Here is a 21280-nt window from a genome sequence, read left to right on the forward strand (position 1 = left end):
TTAACCCGCCCAGAGCGCGCGCCCCTGGCTACAGCACGCCAGTCGCCATCTACAGCCGCTCCCCATGCTCCCGCAGGCAAAGGGGGTAGCGATTCCCAAGCCAATCCTGGAAAAGGACAAAGGATACTCTGTGCATCAGCATCTACCGTCCGTAAACTTAAAAAAGCAACACCACCACGCACAGAGAGCCGACCCCTCCTTGTTTAATTACATTCAGGATTTATGCACATCGTGGTAGGCAGGATGCAAAACGCACAGCTGAATTTATATTCTGTTCTGAGGGAAGTGTCACCAGCAGTAATTCCGAAACACATCTGGCCGCGGGACCACCACCCAGTTATCCCGCCTGGCCCGCACAAAGAATACTTTGTTCGAGCATCCTCTGGCCCAACAACCACACAGGAAGTTTTGTTTCACAGTATATTAGCAGTTCGCAGGGGCTTTACAGTTAAGCAAACAATAAGATGGTTAAATTATCCAATTCCAACATTTGAGTTTTTAAATGTGGAAGTTAATAGGCTTGCATTACTGGAACCACTGTGGAAGAGAGCACGAGAACCCATCTGAGCAAAAATCAAAAGAAAATCGATCCAACGGTTTTTAAAGACCAGATTTCCCTCTGAGGTAAAAAGCAAATTATATTCTGTTCTGTACAGTAACACGAAAGGTTTATTAAACACATTAGCTGAGCTGTTGAATAACTTATGATAATTAAAGCCAGGCTTGGCTATTCGTGCCCAGAGGAGAGATTGTCTTCTGCCGAGCAAACCGTTTCAGACGCATGGAGTCAGAGATAGGACTCTCGCGCGAGGGCCAGCCCCGGCTGATAAACCACTGACGTACGTGAACAAAGCAGACAATAATGAGCATCAGCAATTTTTAAAGGTTGTTATGACAGCAACACAAACGAATAGCGGCTCCGCTGCCCTTCACCACTCAGCTATCCATTTTCCGCCGCGCAGGCACCGAGCCAGCGCTTCGGCACAGCGAGCCCGCTCCGCCCCGCGCCGGACCCTCCTGCTGTGCCCCGCGCTGGACCCTGGACCTACCTGTGGCCTTCAACGCTGGTTGTTCCCCTAGTAACAGTTTTAACCTTTTGGCATGGATTTTCCCTTGGTAGTGCGAGTCAGCCACCACTGCTGAGGTAAAGGACATGTTACACAGTGTGCAGCATTTGTTCTTATCCACCGAGTCACCATCGCTGCCCTGGGTGGAGACAAAAACACAGACAAAAAGAGGTGTGTAAGCCCACCACGCACAGTCACGGAGGAAGGAGAGAGGAATCCAGGTTGTCACGCCAAGGCCATGCTCTCCAAGGGGCTCCCCCGCCATTCAGTATGTCCGTACCAGCAAGAGCCTCTCCTGGCTGCAGCGATACGAGCAGGGGCCACTTCTCACAGTTACTAATCACTGCATCTTTACTTTTACATGTAAATCCCAGTTTAATGAGAATATTGCCTCCAATCTTCGCTATGGATATTCTTGTAGGAATAAAAGCTGGCCTGCCCAGCCAGACCTCCTGCGCTCAGACCTCCTACTCTACGCAAGCCCCGTGAGGGGGAGCGGTTGGGCTGAAGGCTGCCTGCTCCCTGCGACAGAAGCCGCAGTGCTGCCTGTGCTGCCGTACGTCCCGGATCCCGCAGCAGCTCCCAGCCCTGCCCCACATCTCATCCCGGCACCACTCAGCCCATCATCGCCCCCGACGCCTGCCGTTACCCGGGCTACTGGCACCACCACATCCCAGGCCCAGAGCCTTCTGCCGGGATCGCTCCGCGCTCCGACGGGGTTTCGGCTGAGCAGGGGTGCGGAGGCACCCTGCCCAGCAGCGGGAAGCTGAGTGCAGGGAGGGCTGGGGAGAAGAGCTCACCCGCAGCCCCTGCGCTGGACGTTGACAGCAAAACGCGGCTGCTGCTGCCAGCAAGTGCTTACGAACAAACAGCTTCCACCGATTCAAGGGTAAACATGCAGACAACAAACGAGCAGGGGAAAGCACTTTGCACTCTTAGTCACAACTTGCTATTCAATTCATTCCAGAAAGGACGCAGGAATCGGAGTTAGGGCCGTATATACATGGCCTCTCAGCACACAGCACGATTTACAAATTCTGCTGAAAAACACTCCTCTGCGCAGAGGACGGCCCCTCCCGCGCTGGGACGTGGCCCGCTGCGTGTGGGCATCAGCATCCTGGTCCCTTCCCTGGGCAAGACCTGGCCCCTGTGCCAGGGCAAAACTCCCTCCGGTGACAAGCCATCTGGAGACAGTTGAGCACTTTTCCTTTTTTTTTTTTTTAAAAGCAAGTATTCCAACTGCTGCTACACAGCCAAACCAGAAAATACCCCGCTTTAGAAGATGCAATCTTCATTTCACAACCACTTCCCCACAAGCCGTAGATGCATTCTGCAGCTCATCCCCGTGGAAAGACCCAGGCGCTCGTGGGGGCACACGACCCTCTCGTGCTGGCCGTCCCCGTGGGACACAAAGCGCGTGGCTCGGCCGGAGCCGGTGACACCCTGCAGGGACCGCGGAGGACAAGGCACAGTCAGATGCAGCCCAGAAGCCAGATCCCGTTTGCAAATGTCAAGTTGCACTCACACACAGAGCGAAGGGCCCAGCTCTTCGGCTCCCCCGTGCAAACGCGTGACACGGCTCCAACGCCGCAGCTCCAGCGCCGTGGCCCCAAGCCCTGGGGATGCCCCCGAGCCCCCCAGCAGCCGTGGGGCAGGAGAGGGGCTCTGCAATAACTGGGAGCGAACCAACTGCACAGTCAACACCCGACCCGCTACTGAAGGTCATTTTCTCCCCCAAAATAAGCACGATTAGAACACGAACCAATTTTCATTACTTTTTTTGTTTTGTTGTTAACTATAAATCAACTTAAACCTTAGGGAGAAATCTCAAGAGGTGATAAGTGTTCTGAGTGTAATTTGCACTTCTTTTTCTCTCAAGATATTTTATGTCTTCAAAGAGAAATCACTTGAAAGTTAAGAGCAGAGTAAAAATTCCCAGACTCTATTGATCACCAGCGGTGGTAACACATAAAGAGCCTCCAACAGAGCTCGTTGGAGAAGCTGCTACACTCCAGCGTCTGCGCACCAAGGTCTCTTCCTCTGCCTGGTCTGCGCCTCAGCCACATTATTTCCTTTCCAATCTACTTTCACAGACAGAGTGCCATTAAAAAAAAAAAAGAAATTTAAAAAATTTTAAACCCCCTCAGACACCTTATTTAGAGCCCAAGGTCCCGTTTACACCGATCCACAGTTCGCTGCTGAGCTTATCCAAGTTCACCCACGTCTCTGGGTGAGCACCTCGAAGCCGGGACGGGGATTTGCCCTCCAAACTGGCACCCTCCCGCAGGAGAGGGGCGTCCCCAATCTCCTGGGGGGTCTGAGCACCCCAGCCTCTGCACAAAGTACAACAGACCTCTGCTCTCCAGCAGCCGGCCATTTCTCACACACTAAACACTGCTCTTCGTTAGCGGGACACAGGAGATGTCCAGGCTGGAGGGTTCCTGAGCTTCACCCAGGTCTGTAGCGCTCATCACCAGAATCGCCCCCTTCCCTCCTCCATCGCCAAGCACCCCGCGCCGCCCAGGCGCTCGCCCCGGACGCAGCCCTGAAGGGTAATTATGCCTTCTCATTTGTCAGTGGCTGTTCTACCAGTAACCAGATAGGGTGGGGGAACGCGATCCAGGTGTCCTTTGTCACCCGCTGAATGACATTGCGCTGACAGGACTGTGCAGCCGGCTGGTACAGTGACATCGCTTGTCGATCAGGACACCCGGGCGAGACGGCGGGGTGAGCCCAGCCAGAGCTGCGGCACAGGGCCCAGCCAACCCGCAGCCCGCTCGGGGCAGGTGCGCGTTCCCCAGGGATGCTCTGCCCCCGGCACGCACCCCTCCATCCCCAGGGATGCTCTGCCCCCGGCGCGCACCCCTCCATCCCCAGGGATGCTCTGCCCTACACATGCACCCCTCCATCCCCAGGGATGCTCTGCCCCACGCGCGCACCCATCCTTCTCTCGTTGCCATTCCCCTTGCTCCCGCACCCAGCTCAGGCTAAAGCAGCAGCAGTAAATAGGCACTAACATCTCAATTTATTCTCCATAAAACCCACACAAGGAACTCTAACCCCACACTGCATAAAGCCAGCCAACGTGCAAGGACTATTTCCACCACTCGTTTTTGCAGCCTCCTCCAGACGATCCCTTCTTGCTAACCTTTGCAGCACTGACAGGGGCGAACATCCCTGCATAAACCAAAGCACAACAAAACATACCAGGGCTCGGAGATAGCACCCATTTCCCAACGTTACCATCGCTCATCTTCCCTCCCACTCCCTAGCCCCGTGTTGAGCCAGTCTAATTTACAGCGCTTCTCTTCCTAGCTTATAAACTTCAAAGCAAGTCTCCACATCCAACAGAATTAACTGCAGCTATTCAGTCGCCTGTTAACAAGCTGCTAAAAGGTGTAATCCCCGCACAGGGCCAGGCGGCTGCAGTCCTTTGCTGGGTGTTCCTTCAGCAATCCTCAGGAAAAGGAAGGATTTTCATTCCACAGATACAAACCTGCTGTCTTAATTTCCTAGGTTTTACTAAGAATAAAGATTGTACAAACCCCTGAAATACAGCAATATAAAACAGCACTCAAGGCGCTGCAAAGCATCTTCTAAATTTGAGATCATTTTCTGCGCATGAAGAGGGGGCTGCTGCTAAAGAGCTATTTTCCGTAACGCTCTGTGTGAAATTCAGACCACTTCCACTCTGGAGCCTGTGTTTCTGGTACAAGCACGGAACAATTACCAGTTGATGGCTATCTAAATCTGAAACGCTCATTAATTCTCGGAGGATCTTAGGATCTGTATGTTCTCCAAAGAAAAGCCAGCCCTACGTTAAGGAAGGGGTGTGTTTGACAAGGTAGGCATGTGTCCCACGTCCCCGCTTTGGCAGGGATGGAGCCGCAGGCAGCTGGGCTCCACGGGCATCCAAACCGCGCAGGAGGAGTTACAGCAAGCAGTAAGTTCTGCCCCAGAAGCTACAAAACCTGTGATTTCCTCGCTGATGGAGGACTGAAGCCGAGCCTCTGAGGCAGCCGCCAGCATCGTTGGTGCCTCAGAGAGGCAGAGCTGTGGGCTCAACCATCGCCAGCGCCGCTTCGCAGGACACGCGGTACCTCAGCGACAACCCACATCCTGCTAGCTGCCCTTAAACAACGCACCCTTGCTGTTGTGACCTTTCCTTTTTAAATAAGATTTCGCTGGCTAAAGCCATTTACTATCTTACAGTACTAACAGGGCCAGACAGAATCTGAAGGCTTTTCTCCCGTCCCCAAGATGTGTTTCATAGCACATCAGAACTTTTCATCACGTTTGTCCTGATCATCAGAAGGGGTCCTATTTTTTAAAGGTAATGAGAAAAGGCTGATGAGAACTGATTCACCCATCCCGGGACTGGAGGATGTGACTCCTAACGTCAGCAAGGCCCTGACACCGGCTGCAGCCTTCTTAGATCACTTTCAGCCGAAATGTTAAGCGGAAATTTAAAACGAAAGGTCAGCAATCCCTCAGTACACCAAAGACGTGAGGCTTTTCCCTTCCTCCACAAAAAAAAATTTAAAACAATAATGCGCAGCCCAAGAACCGAGTTGCTACCCAGGGCACGACCAGCTGTGTACGCCCCGTACTCCTCACTGGGAAAGGATAACAGGTTTGGGGAACACAGAGCATTTTGAGAGCCCCCAAAGGGCAGCAAACACTGCCGTCGCCTCGCTGAAAGGTCAGGCAGCAAACGCTGCTCCTAAGCCACGGCACTGAGACCCCGCAAGGGCAGCAGCTTCGCCCTCCCCTTGCCGCGGGCAGGACAGTGCGCTCGGCGCTGCGGTCAAAGGGACACAAACCCAACGGCGTACGGTCGTGTACAGGGCAGGTCTTGATCCAAAAATGGCCAATATTCCCTTTTCAGTTCCAGATCTGCCTACATAGAAACACAATTGTTTTTACGGATGTTTCTCATGCTCGTTGAAGCCGGTGTGGCACGGACTGGCTCCCACCCAACTGGGCCAGGCAGCTGCGCCCCGCGCGTGGCAGCGGTCACCGGGCAGCGCCAGGGACGTCCTCGACAGTTCTGTCCTCTGTAAATGCAAAGGCTTGGCGAATATCTGGTCAGTAGAGCTGTAAGTGCTGGCAGATTTTCCCTGCCGTATTTTTATAACATAAATAATGTCAGAATTTTGGTCCCGCGCAGCCTGCCACTCCCCTGGGACGCAAGGTCCCATGCATTCGCCCCTCGCCAAGGGCTGCCCTTGCGCATCAGCACGCAGAACTACGTTACTTCCCCCTGCGGCCCTTCACAAAAGGAACGGGAAGTGGCTCAGCTCTGACTCACTCGAGGTCTCTTGGCTCTCTGTCCACTCTGTCCTTGTGCTACAGTGCCCGTGCAGCTACACGGTTTCTCGTCAGATATAACGAAGATCACTAGAGGACGGTGTTCCATGTCTGTACATGCATGTCCACTGCACCTTTCGCATTCTGTAATTAATAACTCAATAAAATTCTGTGAGATTTTGTTGTTAAGGGGCCGATTGCATCTGCAATTACCCTGCGTGCAACATAAAAGTTGCACTAAAATTTTAATTACTGCATGAAGGAGCTTTCAGATTCCTTTGGCAAAACTTGCATGCTTCTCCCTTTAATTAGAAGATGCCTCACTAAATATTGATAGCATTAAGCCACAGTCACACTCCCAGAGATCTGAAACGGTTTGGATGCGATCTGCTGGGAACCTCATCAACAGCTCTCACAGTGGCCTGGGAACTCGGGAAAGAGCCACATGAATAATTCACTGTAAATCAGCTCCTTATAAATTCAGTCTCCTTTTATTGCCTGACAAATGGCTGGAGCTGCTCTGTTTTCCTCATGTCCATTTGTTTATCTGAATGCAACTGAGGCACCCAGCTGCAACTTTTTAAAACTGCAGACTGACCACAGACCTTTGCGGGGAGCCTTCCGGATCCAGCGCACTGCTTTCATCAACTCGCCAAAAAAATTGGGTTGGAAGAGACCTCGGGAGGTGACTCTGCTCTCCGGTCACCTCTGCGCTCAGCCTGGGGCTCTCAGGGGTTTCAGCCACAACACGTGATGACACCGCAGGCATCCCCCAACACCCGGCAAACAGGAGGGCACGGCACCGCCGCACCGGCTGTACCCACAACAGCTCCGCATGCGGCACAGCCGCACCGGCTGTACCCACAACAGCTCCGCATGCGGCACCGCCACACCGTGTGTGCCCAACAGCTCCGCACGCGGCACCACATGCACCAGACAGCTCCGCACGCAGCACCGCTGCACTGGCTGTACCCACAACAGCTCCGCACGCGGCACCGCCACACCGTGTGTGCCCAACAGCTTCGTACGCGGCACCACGTGAACCCAACAGCTCCATACCCGGTACCACATGCAGCCAACAGCTCCGCACGCGGCACCGCCACACTGCGTGCGCCCAACAGCTCCGCACGCGGCACCACCGCACTGCAATACTCTCCAGACGCTGGCCTGGCAGCACATCCTGCCCTCTGCCCGCTGACCCTCTTGGGAACCCAGTTGCACACTGAAAGCGGGTGGACAGGTCTGGAAGCGACCCGAGTGCCGCTCTGAGCAGAGCGACTCCAAAGCCAGAGCCAGAGCCGCCGCAGAGCAGCCCTCAGCCCGCAGCCATCGCCCTGCCTCTCCTGCGCGCAGAGGCTCACCAGCAACGCACCAGCCATCGCACTGAACAAACGCTGGGTATTCGCTATCAGCATATTTTTTTTCCTATGAAAGAACATTCAAATAACTAAAAATGCAATTACTGTTGCTGATGCACATAATATTTCTTGTATGTTTATTGAAAATTATTTCCAGTTACTTAGCATTTCGGCTAATCTAAACGTTACCTCTGGGTACCTGATCATCTGTGGCTGTAACAGAAAAATCGTTGGAGCACAGAGGCAATGATTCACCAAGCAGCTGAGTAAACAGGGACTTGAATTATACCCACGTTTTCTGACCGAAGCTTTTTAGCTGGACAGCCTCCATCTATGGGATGAAGCATATAATAGAGGCGAACTTTGCTGGCGTGTTTCCGACTCTGGAACAATAAAAAAAAAAAAGAAAAAGGAAGAAATGAAGTTACAAAGAGCAAGAGGCTCTACAGCTCTGCATACAACACCCGACTGCAGTAAGATTTCACATCCCCTTGATGTATGTATCCCACAGAAAAGGGGAAAGAGCCAGGTGAGGAAAATTTGCATTTCACGGCGGTTTCACAGAGCTTTCCACCGAGCTGAAATGAGATGTGGAACGATTATGACACCTGCCATTAGCAGGAGAAATGGTCCACCCTGGCATTCCGTGCTGTGTCCTGCTGCCTGCTGCCCCTGGAAAAGATAGTGGGAATAAAGGCGGCAAGGGAAGAGCACATTTGTTATCAGAGCATTTCCAGAGTGGGAGAGACTGAAAAGATCAGGGTCATTCAGCTTCGGGCGGAGACAGGACGGCATCGCGAGGGATGAGATGCACACACACAAACAGAAATTCACAGCTCCTACGCTTACAGCAGAATGAAACACATAAGGGGTATGGAACCTCGCTCTCTAGGAAATAAGCCAACTGACACCTGCCAAAGGTCTGAAAGACATTTCTCCCACGGGTAAACGATCAGATAATTGCGCACTATGAAATCCAGTGCTTTCCTCGTCCACAGTTGGAGCTGACCCTGCGGAGAGGGGATAAGGACGATGGAGATCCTGAGCCCCTTCTCCTCTCAAGCATTTCTAAGGGAAGCTGAACGGTAAAACCTCCCCACCGGCCACGAAAACGGAAGGCTCATGCTCCAGCTGAAGTGGTGCCAGCCGGGGAAAGCCCAGGCTCGATGTGATGCCTGCTGCTGCCGACTCCAGCCCCAGGAGCCCAGCCCGCTGTGAGGTCACTCCGCGTTCCCCAGTCTGCCCAGCGTCACCCTCCACCACCGCAGACTGGCCGCACGCACTTTCCGGCATCGGCGGTGCTCACCAGTGCCCACACTCACTCCGCTCCTCCGTGCGAACCTCCCGCCAGCAGCCCCCATTCAGCCAGGGGCTGGCTTCCCGCAGGAAAGCCCACCGGACACTTCTTGTCCTGCCTCCCAGGAAAGGCACCGCATGGCACGTTCTTTCCAAACGTGATTTATACCACGGGAAAGTTGCCAGGGGACCTGTGTTTCTGCAGAGGGATCCAGAAGAGCTGAGGGATGCCTGGAGGAGACTCTCCCATGAGGGATGCCGGGCAGCAAGGGCAGGATTCGCGCTGCCTTGGGGCATGACCAGCCCGTTAGGTTAAGGAGGCACGGAGCGATGTCCTGGCCGTGCCAGCATCAACGGGCAAGGCAATCCTTGCGACTCGCAAAACGCAAAGGAAGGTTCAAAAGCTTCCACAGCAGAAGCACAGACACAAACCCTCCGAACAGCAGCCTCCAGCCAGCTCCTCCTTCCAGGAGATGTGAGGGAGGAAAAGACCGCAGCTGCTGAGCACCCGCACCCAGAGCCCAGGCATGCACAGCGGCCGTTATTCTGCAAATGTTTCCCCGAATCTCGGTTTCTGATTGCCTTGCAGAACAACAGCACTGTAATATTACAGTTTCAGGTCACAGATTTGCAATTTTAAAATATTAAATTATCATTAGCATGTTCTGGAAGATTCTTTTTCCTGTGCTATGAACCTGAAGCTAAATTTGCAGAGAGTTGTATTTGTATGCACAAATGTGACTATGCAATAATTTTTTTTTAACAGAGCAGATCAGTCAAGATAAATAACGCCAAGTATCCTTCCCTAACTTGTCTCCCTGCATGCACTAAGAAAACGTGACCTGCCGAAAGTCAGAGCTCGGCACAGCAAACCCCAGAAGCTTCGGCTATCAGCAATTAGCAATGCAGACTGCAATAGCGTAATTAAGAAATGACAAAAACATTTGAAATGCAAAGGGCAGACCTGTGGAGTCAGCCCCAGAGTTTGACGGGCGTGGGACGCTCGGCCGGTTTCGCCCTGGGGAGGTCGGGAAGGCCCTGCCCCGGCGCGGGGCGGCAGGCGAGGCTGGCCCCTTTGCACGGGGCAGGGACGGGGTGGGCCACCACCACCCCTCGCACTGTGCACTAGGGATGGAGGAGAGTCAAACGCACCATCACGGCGACGCAGGCAGAGCTTCTCAGCCGAATTCCTCCACTGCACACTCACACCCCTGGGAGCAGGCAGGCAGCCCCGGTCGCCCTTCCCGCCGTCAGGAGGGCGACTTCCCTGCCCCAGGGCGGGTGAACCCAGCACCTCACCGTGCCTCCCCGCACACAGCCACAGCCTGCTGCACTTAGGGGTTAAAATGTGTGTGGGGTTTTGGATTCTCTCTGTAAGGTGAAAAGGCACGGTTTTAGAGCCATCATTTTTAGCGCTCCTCCCCACGGCGCTCAGCTGTGCCATAAACGATGCCCAAATGTCAGCACTGACAGGCAGCGAAGCTTCAGCCTTCTGTAAAACACCCTCACCTTTACTTACGCACTTGTTTGGATTTATGAACGCTAAGGTAAAGAAATAACTCTGTTTGGCATAATGTAAAACCACAAGGCTCCTTACGCAGCCTTATCATCCTACGGTTATACAAGCAGAGCTTAAAATCACCCCGGCCTTCGCAGGCACGGAGCGAGCATCTCATTCCCTCGCAGGGAGTGGAGGTAGCGCAGCCCATTTGTCACCCGTTTTATCTCTGGTATTTTCTACATTTACATGTGTATTTATCATCCTCACACCGAGGCAAGCGCGAAGGGATTATTCTTAGCATGCTCCTCGCAAACGGCCCCGCGAGTTATCTCCTCCCCTCCGCAGAGCAGCTCGAAGCCTGCGGCTCGGAGGGCGAGCGCCAGGGTGGGGGCAGCACAGCCACCATCGGCACCGCTGCGCAGGGGGGACTCGCCGCGTTCTGACCGGCTCCGCCATCCCCTTCCGAGGCTGCGTGTGCCCGCAGGAGCTCTGGAGGACAAGGCACGAGGCGCACGCTGGAGACACGGCAGCGAGCGTGGCCAGAGCATCCCGGCCTCCCCACCGGCCAGCCAGCGCTCCAGCCCCAGCAGCGCAGGGCCCGGCTGGGCCAGCGGGGCATCTGCGAGCCGGCCAAGGCGTTACAGGTGCACAGGGAAAAAGGGGCCAAAGGAGGAACCACACACAGCCGTTAGGAAACTGGGATACAGCAGGATCAGGGCACAACCAGCTCCCAGTCTGACCCATTTCACCACACGTACAAACCTTGGAAAAGACAAAACTTCGACAGATCTGTAAATCCATGATCTGGAACAAGACAACTGCCTTGGAGACACCTGCCTGCTCATCAACAGCCACCACAGTTTTGTTTTGGGGTGCACTAAGAGAACATTTCTGTGCCTGGGCACATTTCTTTTGTAGCTTTACAAAGGGCTACGCCAAAGGCACCGCAACTTAAACTCCGTCTCTGGTGTCTGGAAACAGCTCCTTTAGAAGGCAAGAAGTCTCATTTAATACTCTGTGCTTTAAAAACAATCCCCGCTACGTGGGGAGGGAGGGAAGCTCGGGAAGAGCCTGTTTCACATAGCAACTGCAGGCTTCCGCACCGCGAGCCCATGGGCTGCTGTAAGCAGGCTCATCAATAACAGCAAACAAACGGATCATTCCTATCTCCATCCAATCTGCCGGAACACAGAGCATCGCGGCAGAGGCAGCAGAGTTCTGGCAATTCAACCCGAGAACATAAAAGGGCAAAGCAGAGTTAAATTGTGCTATGAAATGCAATTTGGTTTTGCATAAATCAAGTTTTGCAGCACGCTTCTGCCCAGAGCGAGCGGCGGCATGGCGCGAGGAGACAATTGCATCTCTGTGGGAGCAGCAGCAGCTGGCAGGGCCCCGGGAGCCGCAACGAGCCGGCCTCAGACACAGCAGCCCTGCTCGCCTGGGTTCGTGGGGGGTTTCCTCACTGCCACCGTAATTTAACAGCTTCTCTGCAAATTTACCAACAGCAGCAAGGTCCCTGGGGAGGACAGAGACAGGTCCTCCCTCACAAGGCCAGACGTCGCTGGCGGAGGCTCCAGCCCGGCATGCACTGGGCTGCACAGACCCACGCAGGTCCCTCCCGCCCCACACAGATCCCTCCGTCCCCTTGCTCTGCCCTGGGGATGCAGCAGAGCCCTCCCACGGCCCCACGGGATCTGCGCCCGCTCTGCGCCGCTGATTTCAGCCGACCTGACAGCCTACACCACTTCACCATCTCGCAAGAGACGACCTCCCTCGCCCGCAGCCACCTCGCCAGGTTCAAACCAACCGTTCCTGCTGCATCCCTCGCTCCACTTGTGTCTGATCACATTTCTCCATTCCCCTTGGTCCCTTCGTCCCCTGCGAGTTCCCTCCGCCGCTGGCAGCACCGCGCTCTCGGCAGGGCTGCCCGCCTCTCTGGCTCTCCCGTCTCCGTGCCGCGTTCTCCAGCCCCACCGCAGCGGGGGACACGCGGCCACGGCAGGCGCAGGCAGAGACACGGGTTGGAGGTGAAGGAAGGTAATGGTAGCCCAGACAGCCGAGGCTTCTCCTAGTTTGCAATAAATTCTTTTTCGGAAAAGTCTGTTGGCAGGATTTTAATCCTTTTAGTGTTTACTGTGTGGATTTTTTTTTTGTATGCTGGCAGTTTCTTAATGAAATTGCCATGAAACATGCAGTCACATGATTACCCCAACTGTATTATCCGCACTGGCCCTACCTGTAATCTCATCAAAAGAGACAAAGTTATTTTGGCTGGACCCAGTTCTCCAGGCCTCACGCAGAATACCAATGACATTCTCCTCCTTGAGTCCTCCGTGCTCCAGTCCCTTTCCAGCGCCCGTTTTGCCCAGCAGCCCTGCCAAGCTGGGAGGGCCCCGCTCCCCGCGGCTCCCCCGGCGCTGCTGTGCCCACCCTCCTCCTGGACACTTCTCCGCTTCCCAAGTCCCACGAAGGACCAGCAGTGACGACGCAGAACGCGTGGCCAGCTCTGTTTAAGCTCTTGCTTGCAAGCTACGGGACCTGCTGACTGAAAAACCAACAGCCTAGATTTCATAATCGCTACCTAACAAACTTCCCAATTTCTGCTGGAACGGAACCAATCCGTTCCTCATACTGTGATATAACAACATCCTCTGCGCTTTTTTAAATAGAGGACAGAAGTATTTTCAGCAAACGCCTCCCCTTTTTTGCCTCTCCTTCCCACGCGCCCAGCAAACACCATTGTCGAGATGCCTGTTGTTCACCACAGAGACAAACTCCCATCTGTCATTCCAGACGCTGCTGGGTGCCAATGTCCTTTTTCTCCCTTTGTAACTTTTGCAAAGCCTCATTTATAATTTATGGTCATTTCTATCCACTTCCCCTTTTTCCTCCGTGAGTTAATTTTTTAAAAAGCGCCTACTCACGCTGGTGACTTTCCGGGCACATGGATACGTGTCCGTAATTCCCAATTGCACACAGCTGAGTCTTCAACCCTGTGAAAGTGGCTCCTTCGAAGCAACACGTAGACATGTAACAGTCTGGACATTGATTTGCTTAAACATACAGGCAATTACTGATGATCTACTCAGCTGAGTAACCACCAGCTCACTTCATTTTCTCGACATTCGCAATAATTTCTCCCTGCTTGCCACGCCGCCTCCGAGAACGGACCCCGCACCAGGGACGCCGACAGCCTCGCGAGAGGGATGCAAGTGGCCACAGCAGCTTACGCTGCTTATCCCCGTCCGCCTCCCTCCTGGGCGCTGGAACTGATGCTCCAGAGCTCAGTACGAACACCGCCCGCACAACAGCCCCTCAGAGAGGGGCTTCTAACCTGGGATTGTTCAATGGAGAAGAAAACACCACCTTTGGTGTTTCCCCTTGCCGTAGTCACGCCAGCAGAGCGGGCGGATGGCACTGCACCCTGCAGGGACGGGTACCGCGGGCGCTACCGGGGGTGTCACCCCCAGGACCCAGCCCTGCCCTCCCACAGCTGCCGATCCCAACGGATCCAGGCTCGGCTCTGCAGCTCCCCGCGTGACAGACACCCGCAGGCCCCCAGAACAGCAAGGCATGAATTTTCTGTCTTGGGAATCACTGCTTCAGCTACGTGATCTTCAATTTTCCCACTTCCTATACCGATTTTGACTGTAGTTGAAGTATCTCTCCTACATGCCGTGGCGTGCCCTGTGGAGAGGTAAATATCTCTCTTTACAGCCTGTTGCCGGAGCAGCAGGGCACCAGCTCAGCGCCCAGCTCACGGGCTGCCCCACGGACCGGCCCCGATTCCCAGGATCGCCCGCAAGCGCACTGAATATCCCTTCTTGCTTCATCTCCTCACCTTTCATCTGCAGGTGGGTCTTACACCTAGAGTAATGCAACCATGAATTTACTTGCCCGATGGCGTTTAAGGATTTTTCCAAGGCTGCGCAGCTCCCTGTGAAGGCGCCAAGGGAAAGGGGACAGGGGACCGAGTGAGCAGGGCGGGACCCTCCGAAACGCGCGTCGCTCAGCATGCTGAACCCTCGCTGTCTGTCCGCAAGCCAGCCGATGCCAAGCAGCTGCCGCTCCGGTTTCTCAGTCCCGGCCGCTCTGCCACCGGGTGCCGATGCTTGAGGGGCGGACGAACCTCACTGCAGGTACAGAGCTACCGGCCTGGCGTCGAGCGGGAAACAGAAGAGTTAACACAAAGACAACGTCTCCTCCGCACCGGCAGCACCGTGCTGTTCCCATTCTATCTTTACGTGCCTCACGCAAATCACTTCTGAAGCGCATCAGTGCCAGTCACTTCTGAGAGCCCGCTCAGCCCCGGCGCAGCGCGTGGGCGCGTTTTGTCACAACACACAGCGGTAACTAAAGGCTCTGCTTTCAAACACCTGGAACCCAAACACAGGTTGCAAGTTTAAAATATAAAAGAAAAGCAAGAATGAATACCTGGAACCAACAGGTGCCTCCTGCACCTCGGAGGGGCTGCTGCAGAAACGCAGAGCTGCAGGGACTCCTCTGGGGATGGCCTGGCCGGGGCGGACCCGTCTTGGGGAACAGAGCAACGTTTCATCACTTTTATCCCACACAGGCTTAATGCGACACCCCTTGTGCCTCCCCATCCCTGCTGACCCAAGGGTCTCATCCCCGCTGGATTTCACCCCAGCTCCAAAAGCCCCTTGGAACTTGCGCTGGCTTTAGCCAGAAACGGGACGCTGCACAGAGGCACCGTGGAAGGCAGCTGCGTGAGGGCTCTGTCTGCCCTGCTGCTGCGAGTTAGCCACAGATTTTGACGCTGGGAGTGCATTAAAAGTAGTGTTTAGCCATGAGTGTTGGGAACAGAGTGGTAAGACAGAGTAAGGCACCATTTAACCTGCACCGGTCTCCCGAAGCACGCTGTGGTCCAGCAGCCAGTGCTGCCCTGGTGAGCCCGTCCTCACCGCGCGCAGGACAGGGAACCGGCAGCACGAGCCCCTCACCGTGGAACACCGCCATCCACCTCTCCCATACACAATGCGTGGCCGCGTTACCTCTCCACATTTTAACGGCAGCTGTTTGCACAAGACAAGCTGGGTGCCAAGGCAATGTGTCCACGTAAAAAAAAAAACCAAAAAAACAAACAAAAAAAAACCCACCAGCCCCTTCATCATCCTTCCAACCGAACCACAAAAATGCTTTCTTTGGCCTGATTTTGTTTTTCTCCTTAGGCCAAGGTTTTCCTGCCAAACACCGGCACAGCCTGCAGAATAACAATAGTGTCTGAGCAGCCACGGAACACCAGGCAGCCGGCACGCACCACAGCAGAGCGGGCTCTGAGCAGCCGTGGGGAAGGACGCAGGGACAACAGGTCAGACATCCCCTCCTCCTTCATCCTCTGAACTGTTCACAGGGTACTGTCACCAAGCAAGGCAAAACTCAGCGGGTAAGTAGCAGCAGTGGCAGAACACAGGAGAGGGCATCGCTGGCAAATGTCGCACTCCTTCGGTAACACGCAGCCAACATCCGCAGACGCCACGACACGAGAGCCCTGCATCACCTTTATCTCCAGCTGGAGCACGTCCTCTCCACTCCTCCTCCCTGGAAACGCCTGCAGCATCTCGTGTGGAGAGCCGGCACCGGGCATAGAATATTCCAGCTCCTTGTGCTCCAGTGCAGCATTTATTTTGTTAAATGGCTTATATGCTCTTCCACTGCATTAATATTTCAGACAGGGTTGCCTTTCTGAGCACACACATCTCGATCTGTAAGGCACTAACCTGCCAATAGTACCCAGCGTTTGTTATTCCCCAGACAAGCCACCGCTTTCCGCTGTTTCCCAGAGAAGGACAGCCTGGCTGGAAGCAGATTAACCCCAGCACCGCTCCAGCCCCGCGCAGACAAGCAGTATTGATGAGGCTGTCGATACCACACGCCCGCCCCGCTCCAGAGACAGAGCGAGGAATTCCAAAGGGCACTGCGCTCCGCAGACAGACGAGCCAAAGGGCACGGCCCTTTCTCTGCTCGCCCTGGCTCCCTCTGCGTTTGAATTTTCATACGCTTGGCCTCCACCCTCCCCTGCCGCTCGGGCTCCGCCGCAGGCATCGAAGCATCGCTCCTTCCTCCCGAAGGTGAGCCAACATCCGCACTCCACCTTCCTGGGCTTCGCTGCCTTCTTCAGCGCAAATGAGAAAGCAAAGAGCCACCCGAACACCGGAAGCAACAAAGATTACAATGGAGAGAAGTGTTACAGCAGCTTACAGAGCAAATGCGATGATGAATATGCAGCTCAGGGCGGAATCCAAGAGCGACTTTGCATATTTGGTAATTTTCCTGCAGGATTTTCAAGAAGCAACTTGAAAACAAATGGTGACATCTTCCTAATGGCTGCGAGCACTTCTACATAGTGATGAGGACGTGGAGCTGACTAAGAAAGCTCAGCTTTTTAAATTTACAGAGCAGCTCACCAAAAGGATTGGTACACCCTCTCCCAAAGACAGAGCTGGAAGGAAGCGTTAAATTACAGGTGATCTCGAGAGCATCCAGCAGCAAAGAGGCTTCCCGCGCCAGACGAAGGTGAGATCAGAAACACAGAAAAGGAAAAACTCGTCTCTGGGGCACAGGCTTACAATCGCATTGCAGCAAGTACATCAGAGTTTATTCTTCTCCTCCTGTTCAGCACGCTCTGTGGCACCGGGCACTTCCCAAATCACTGGTGCCCTCCAATGCTCTCCCACTCCTCCGCTCCTCCCCGCACAGAGGCGGCGGCCGTGGCCGCGCGCAGCGAGCAGCTGGTCAAGCGGCCACACAGCGGCCAGAGCTCTGCTCGCAGGGCAGCAGCCGCCGTTATCTCCCTGCAATACCTGGGAGGGCTGCACGGCATGTCAACAGTGATGCTTTGCTGACAGAAGCCACAGACAGAGCTGCTGCAGCAAAGCCGCGTGCTCCGAACCCCAGCCTTCGACAGGCCCTCCCGACGCCCCAAACAGGGCTCTGTGCGAGGGGGCAGACGCAGGGTAGCTGCCCTCTGGTTCTCCCACCCACTGAAGTCATTCAAAACCCCAAAAATCAATCCTTTCATTTCAGAGTTGGGCTTGAAAGACACAGACCATCGGTGGCACCAGAGCAGAGAGGCCGATGGCTGTGAGACGCTCCCGGTCTCCCGCAGAAGGAGGCGGCCGCCAGCAGATGCGTCCCTCCCAGCCCTCCCCACAGCCCAGGGCACTGGGAGGCGGTGGCCGAGGAAGGAGCAGTCCTGGCACAGCTCGGGCACTCCCCGTCCCACGTACGCATCAGGAGCCGGCTGATACTTCAGGGGACAAATGATGATATTCACTTGCTTTAGGAATTAAAATATTCAAACGCACGGTCTTTTGGGCATTGACAGCAACCAGTAAGATCCATCTCACCTCCCACTTCCCGCTGCACGGCAGCTAACCGGTACCGTTACAGCAACCTCCCGCGACAACAGCATCGCAGCGCACAGAGCCGTTAACGCGTTGGGCACCTGCGACTTCACTGCGAGTCAACATCCCAAGGCCAGCCGCTACGATCGGCTCTGCCCTAAGGTGAATCCTGGACAGGAGAGCAGGACCTGGCCCTTTCCCAGGGATGGAAAGAGACACAGCTCCACACAGCACATAAATAAGGGCCGTATTTTGCTGTGTGTCAAGCTGGAGGCAAAAACACGCTGCAAACACTCTGATTCTTTTGTCATTTTTCCACTACGCTTGCCCTCACAAATAATACCGCTTAATATTGCGCAACTGACGTAAAATTATTTTTTTTTCTTGGCAAAGCAGTGCAAAAGGAAAGCGGGGTTATTGGTTGGGGATTCGGAGAGGGAGACGAGACAGTGATTGGAACTGACTATTGCTGTGTGGCAAGATAAAAACATCCCCTTTCACACGCTGTTTCCCTCCATTTTCTTACAGAGAAACGTCTTATTCTGCGTGCACAAAGGAGCCGAGGTCTCAGTGCCTGGCACAAAGGCTGCAGATCGTACTGGGCTGCACTGGAGAGGCTGCAGATAAACTCCCTTCCTCTCTAAGCTCCGGCTCAGCAAGGGTAAGGGCGCTGCCGACCCAAACAAACCACGCTACAGAGGAAGATCCGCTACCAGCACAGTCCAGCAGCTTACGGTTGCTGGTTTCCAGTCCGGTGCTCTGCAGGCAGCTCCACCAGCTCCGCGCGAGGCTCGGCGTGCTCAGCGTGCTCGCACCCCCGTTCACACGGCTCCACAGTACGGCCCGAGCCCAGAGCCCCGGCAGCACCCAGGGCTGCGCCGACAGCAGGGTCCCGGCAGCGCCCGCAGGCAGCTGGCGCTCCCCATCCCTCCACTCTGCGTTGCACGGGCAAGGTCGGGTAACGCCATCACCGCGCCGAACGTCTGCGGCGTCTGCTGGGATTTCACAGGGGATGACAAATGAGCACAACACTCGCACCAGAGATATACAACAGAAACCCGTGTTGTTTTCCGCGTTCTGAAAACATCTGCTCTGAATAAATGATTCAGCTCATACCTGCAGTCGCAGGCACAGAGGAACAGGGATTGGCTGAGCGCCCCATCGCTCGCCCGTCGCTACTGCTTTTTCTGCGGCAATGCTTCTGCCTCTCGTAGACAAAATCTGGCATCCACATCGCCTGTTACCAAGATCTGGAAGGTGCCCCTAGACCTCCAGCCTGGACCTCAGCGCAGCTGCCAGGGACCTCGGCTGCAGCCCGAGGGCGGCCAGCACAGCATCCACGGCAGACGTCTTACAGAATGCACCAGGACAGACATGTCCAGTGCCTTACACCTAAATGTGCATTAATCTTCACTTGTTTATTAAAGAGCACAGCATCACTAGAGCTTCTGGTACGTCTCCGCTGGTCACGCGGAGACAAGTGTCTCCCCCGTACACCCACTGCTAAACACTCAAAAGTATGGGGAAACTTCATCTTCCAGCCCTCTTAGCACAGACTCCGATTCTGCTGGCGTACCGCAGGCACTGCCAGCCTCGCCGCATCCAGAAGCGGGGGCAAGACGCGGCCAAGCCACAGACAGGCAGGGGATTTCCTTCCCGATGGATTTCACAGCAGCACATCCCTCAGTAACTTCCTCCCTTGTTTAATAGGAATTTATTTCATTTTGTTTTGAAGATATGCAGTGTCATTAATTGCTGTTCTAATATGTCTCTAATAATATATCCTTTCTAATTGTTTACTGCTTGTCTACCTCTTAAGTGCTTAAATACTTTCACAAATACTAACATACTCTGCACAATCAGTGATTCCTGCTCAGCACAGCATAGCACAGAACATTTAATAAAAAACTCGGGCTTGTTTTGCTGAACTCTTAATTGATCTCCCTGCTAACGATGTTTCTTTGAAAACTAGTTCTCAGTCATGTTCACACCGCAGTCTGACTTAGCAAATTTAGACAGAAATAAAAACCAGACACGCAGCAGACAATATCGCAGTGATGTCAGTTACAGAATAGGACGCCACCAGTAAAAACAATCCAGAATTTTCAGAGGGGAACATTAAACGCTGGGACGGCAGCAGCTGACCCCAGCCGGTAAAACAGGCAGCAAGAGGGGAGGCACCAGCCCACAGAGCAGAGCGACCCGAGAGCATCCTACCTCGTAGTGGGCCACGCGCTGGGACTCGGAGATCAGCTGAGCGCTGCAGACTTTGCAGTAACTTTCCGTGAATAACTCCTGGTCGATGTCGGACGACTTCATCTGTTCACGACAGAGAGAAGAGACAACAAGCAGTTACAAAAGGCAGGCTGGAGAGGACACGCTTGTGAGGGGCCCTGCAGAGGCCTGGGCGAAGGAACGCCCCAGTCGCGCGGTTCTTGTCACCACGGGGGAACAAATCCAACTTCACAGAGGTGCAGACGTGAAACGTGGGTGATCCCCCATATCTACAATTCTGAGTCTGCGGGTTTATGCACAACCAGCCTGTGCTGAGCGGTCGCCGCAGACCAGTGGCGCGTCCCCCAGCCCCACGTCCCCCTGCAGCGAGAGCTGCCGGACGCACGCCTGCACCCAAGGAGCATGCGACCCGCCGAACAGCGGTTCCTGTCCTGCTCTGCAATTACATCTCATGCGTGAGCTCCAGATGTAAGCAGCTGTTCTTCTCCATTACCCTTCGCATCCAGAAACACCATGTATGTAACCAGCTACAGCATATATCACTCATGGCTAGAAACACGCGTAACCGTTTGTCACGCAGTACGAGAGAGCTGATGAAGAGCTCTCTATAAAACGCAAGTACCATTACAATCTGGAGGAAGGTGTTTTTGAGCTGGAAGCATGCTCTGCTATATTTCTCAATTTAGACATGGAAGGAAATTGCCTGGGTGATTTACTGGGCTGTGCTGTTCTCAAGCAGCTGCTTAAATATTTGTGCGTTCCCCACAACTTCCAACGAGGATACTCACGCTCACAAAACCCGCTCGCCCCGTGACCTGCTCCATGGGAACCCTCTGGCACTCTGCGCGCAGCCTCCTCGCCACGCAGGGACACCGCTGGGAATGATAACCGAGGTGCCCGGCAGGAAGGCTGAGGCTTAGACACGACTGAGCCCAGGCAGAGCCAGGAAACACCAGAAGTAGCTCCACAGACAGGGTATTGAAAAACAAAACAAAAAAAAAACCCCAGGGCAATTCAAAAGGGAAATAGAAACCGATGCCTTCTAACCAGTGCCAAGATGAAGTATGTTAATTCACAATCGTAACAAACCTCGGCATAACGAAGACTGATAATACAGTTTCTATAGAGTTTATTCCACTGATTAGG

The 21280-nt window shown here is 54.3% G+C and overlaps 1 protein-coding gene across 2 annotated transcripts in view; it reads right to left on the reverse strand.

Annotated features, from left to right (window-relative positions):
• Positions 1 to 21280, reverse strand: part of ZMAT4 (zinc finger matrin-type 4) — a 59497-nt gene that overhangs the window by 23677 nt on the left and 14540 nt on the right. Inside the window, exons 2-4 of one of the 2 annotated variants that reach the window (XM_086767907.1) lie at positions 20117 to 20218; positions 8029 to 8118; positions 1050 to 1206 (exon numbers count right to left, since the gene is read on the reverse strand). In XM_086767907.1, coding sequence (XP_086624033.1) covers positions 1050 to 1206; positions 8029 to 8118; positions 20117 to 20218 — 349 coding nt within the window. The remainder of the gene's footprint in view (positions 1 to 1049; positions 1207 to 8028; positions 8119 to 20116; positions 20219 to 21280) is intronic. The other variant, XM_086767908.1, reaches the window with a different exon arrangement.

Source organism: Chlamydotis macqueenii, chromosome 27, assembly GCF_036417535.1.
Source record: "Chlamydotis macqueenii isolate bChlMac1 chromosome 27, bChlMac1.mat, whole genome shotgun sequence".
NCBI lineage: Eukaryota > Metazoa > Chordata > Aves > Otidiformes > Otididae > Chlamydotis > Chlamydotis macqueenii.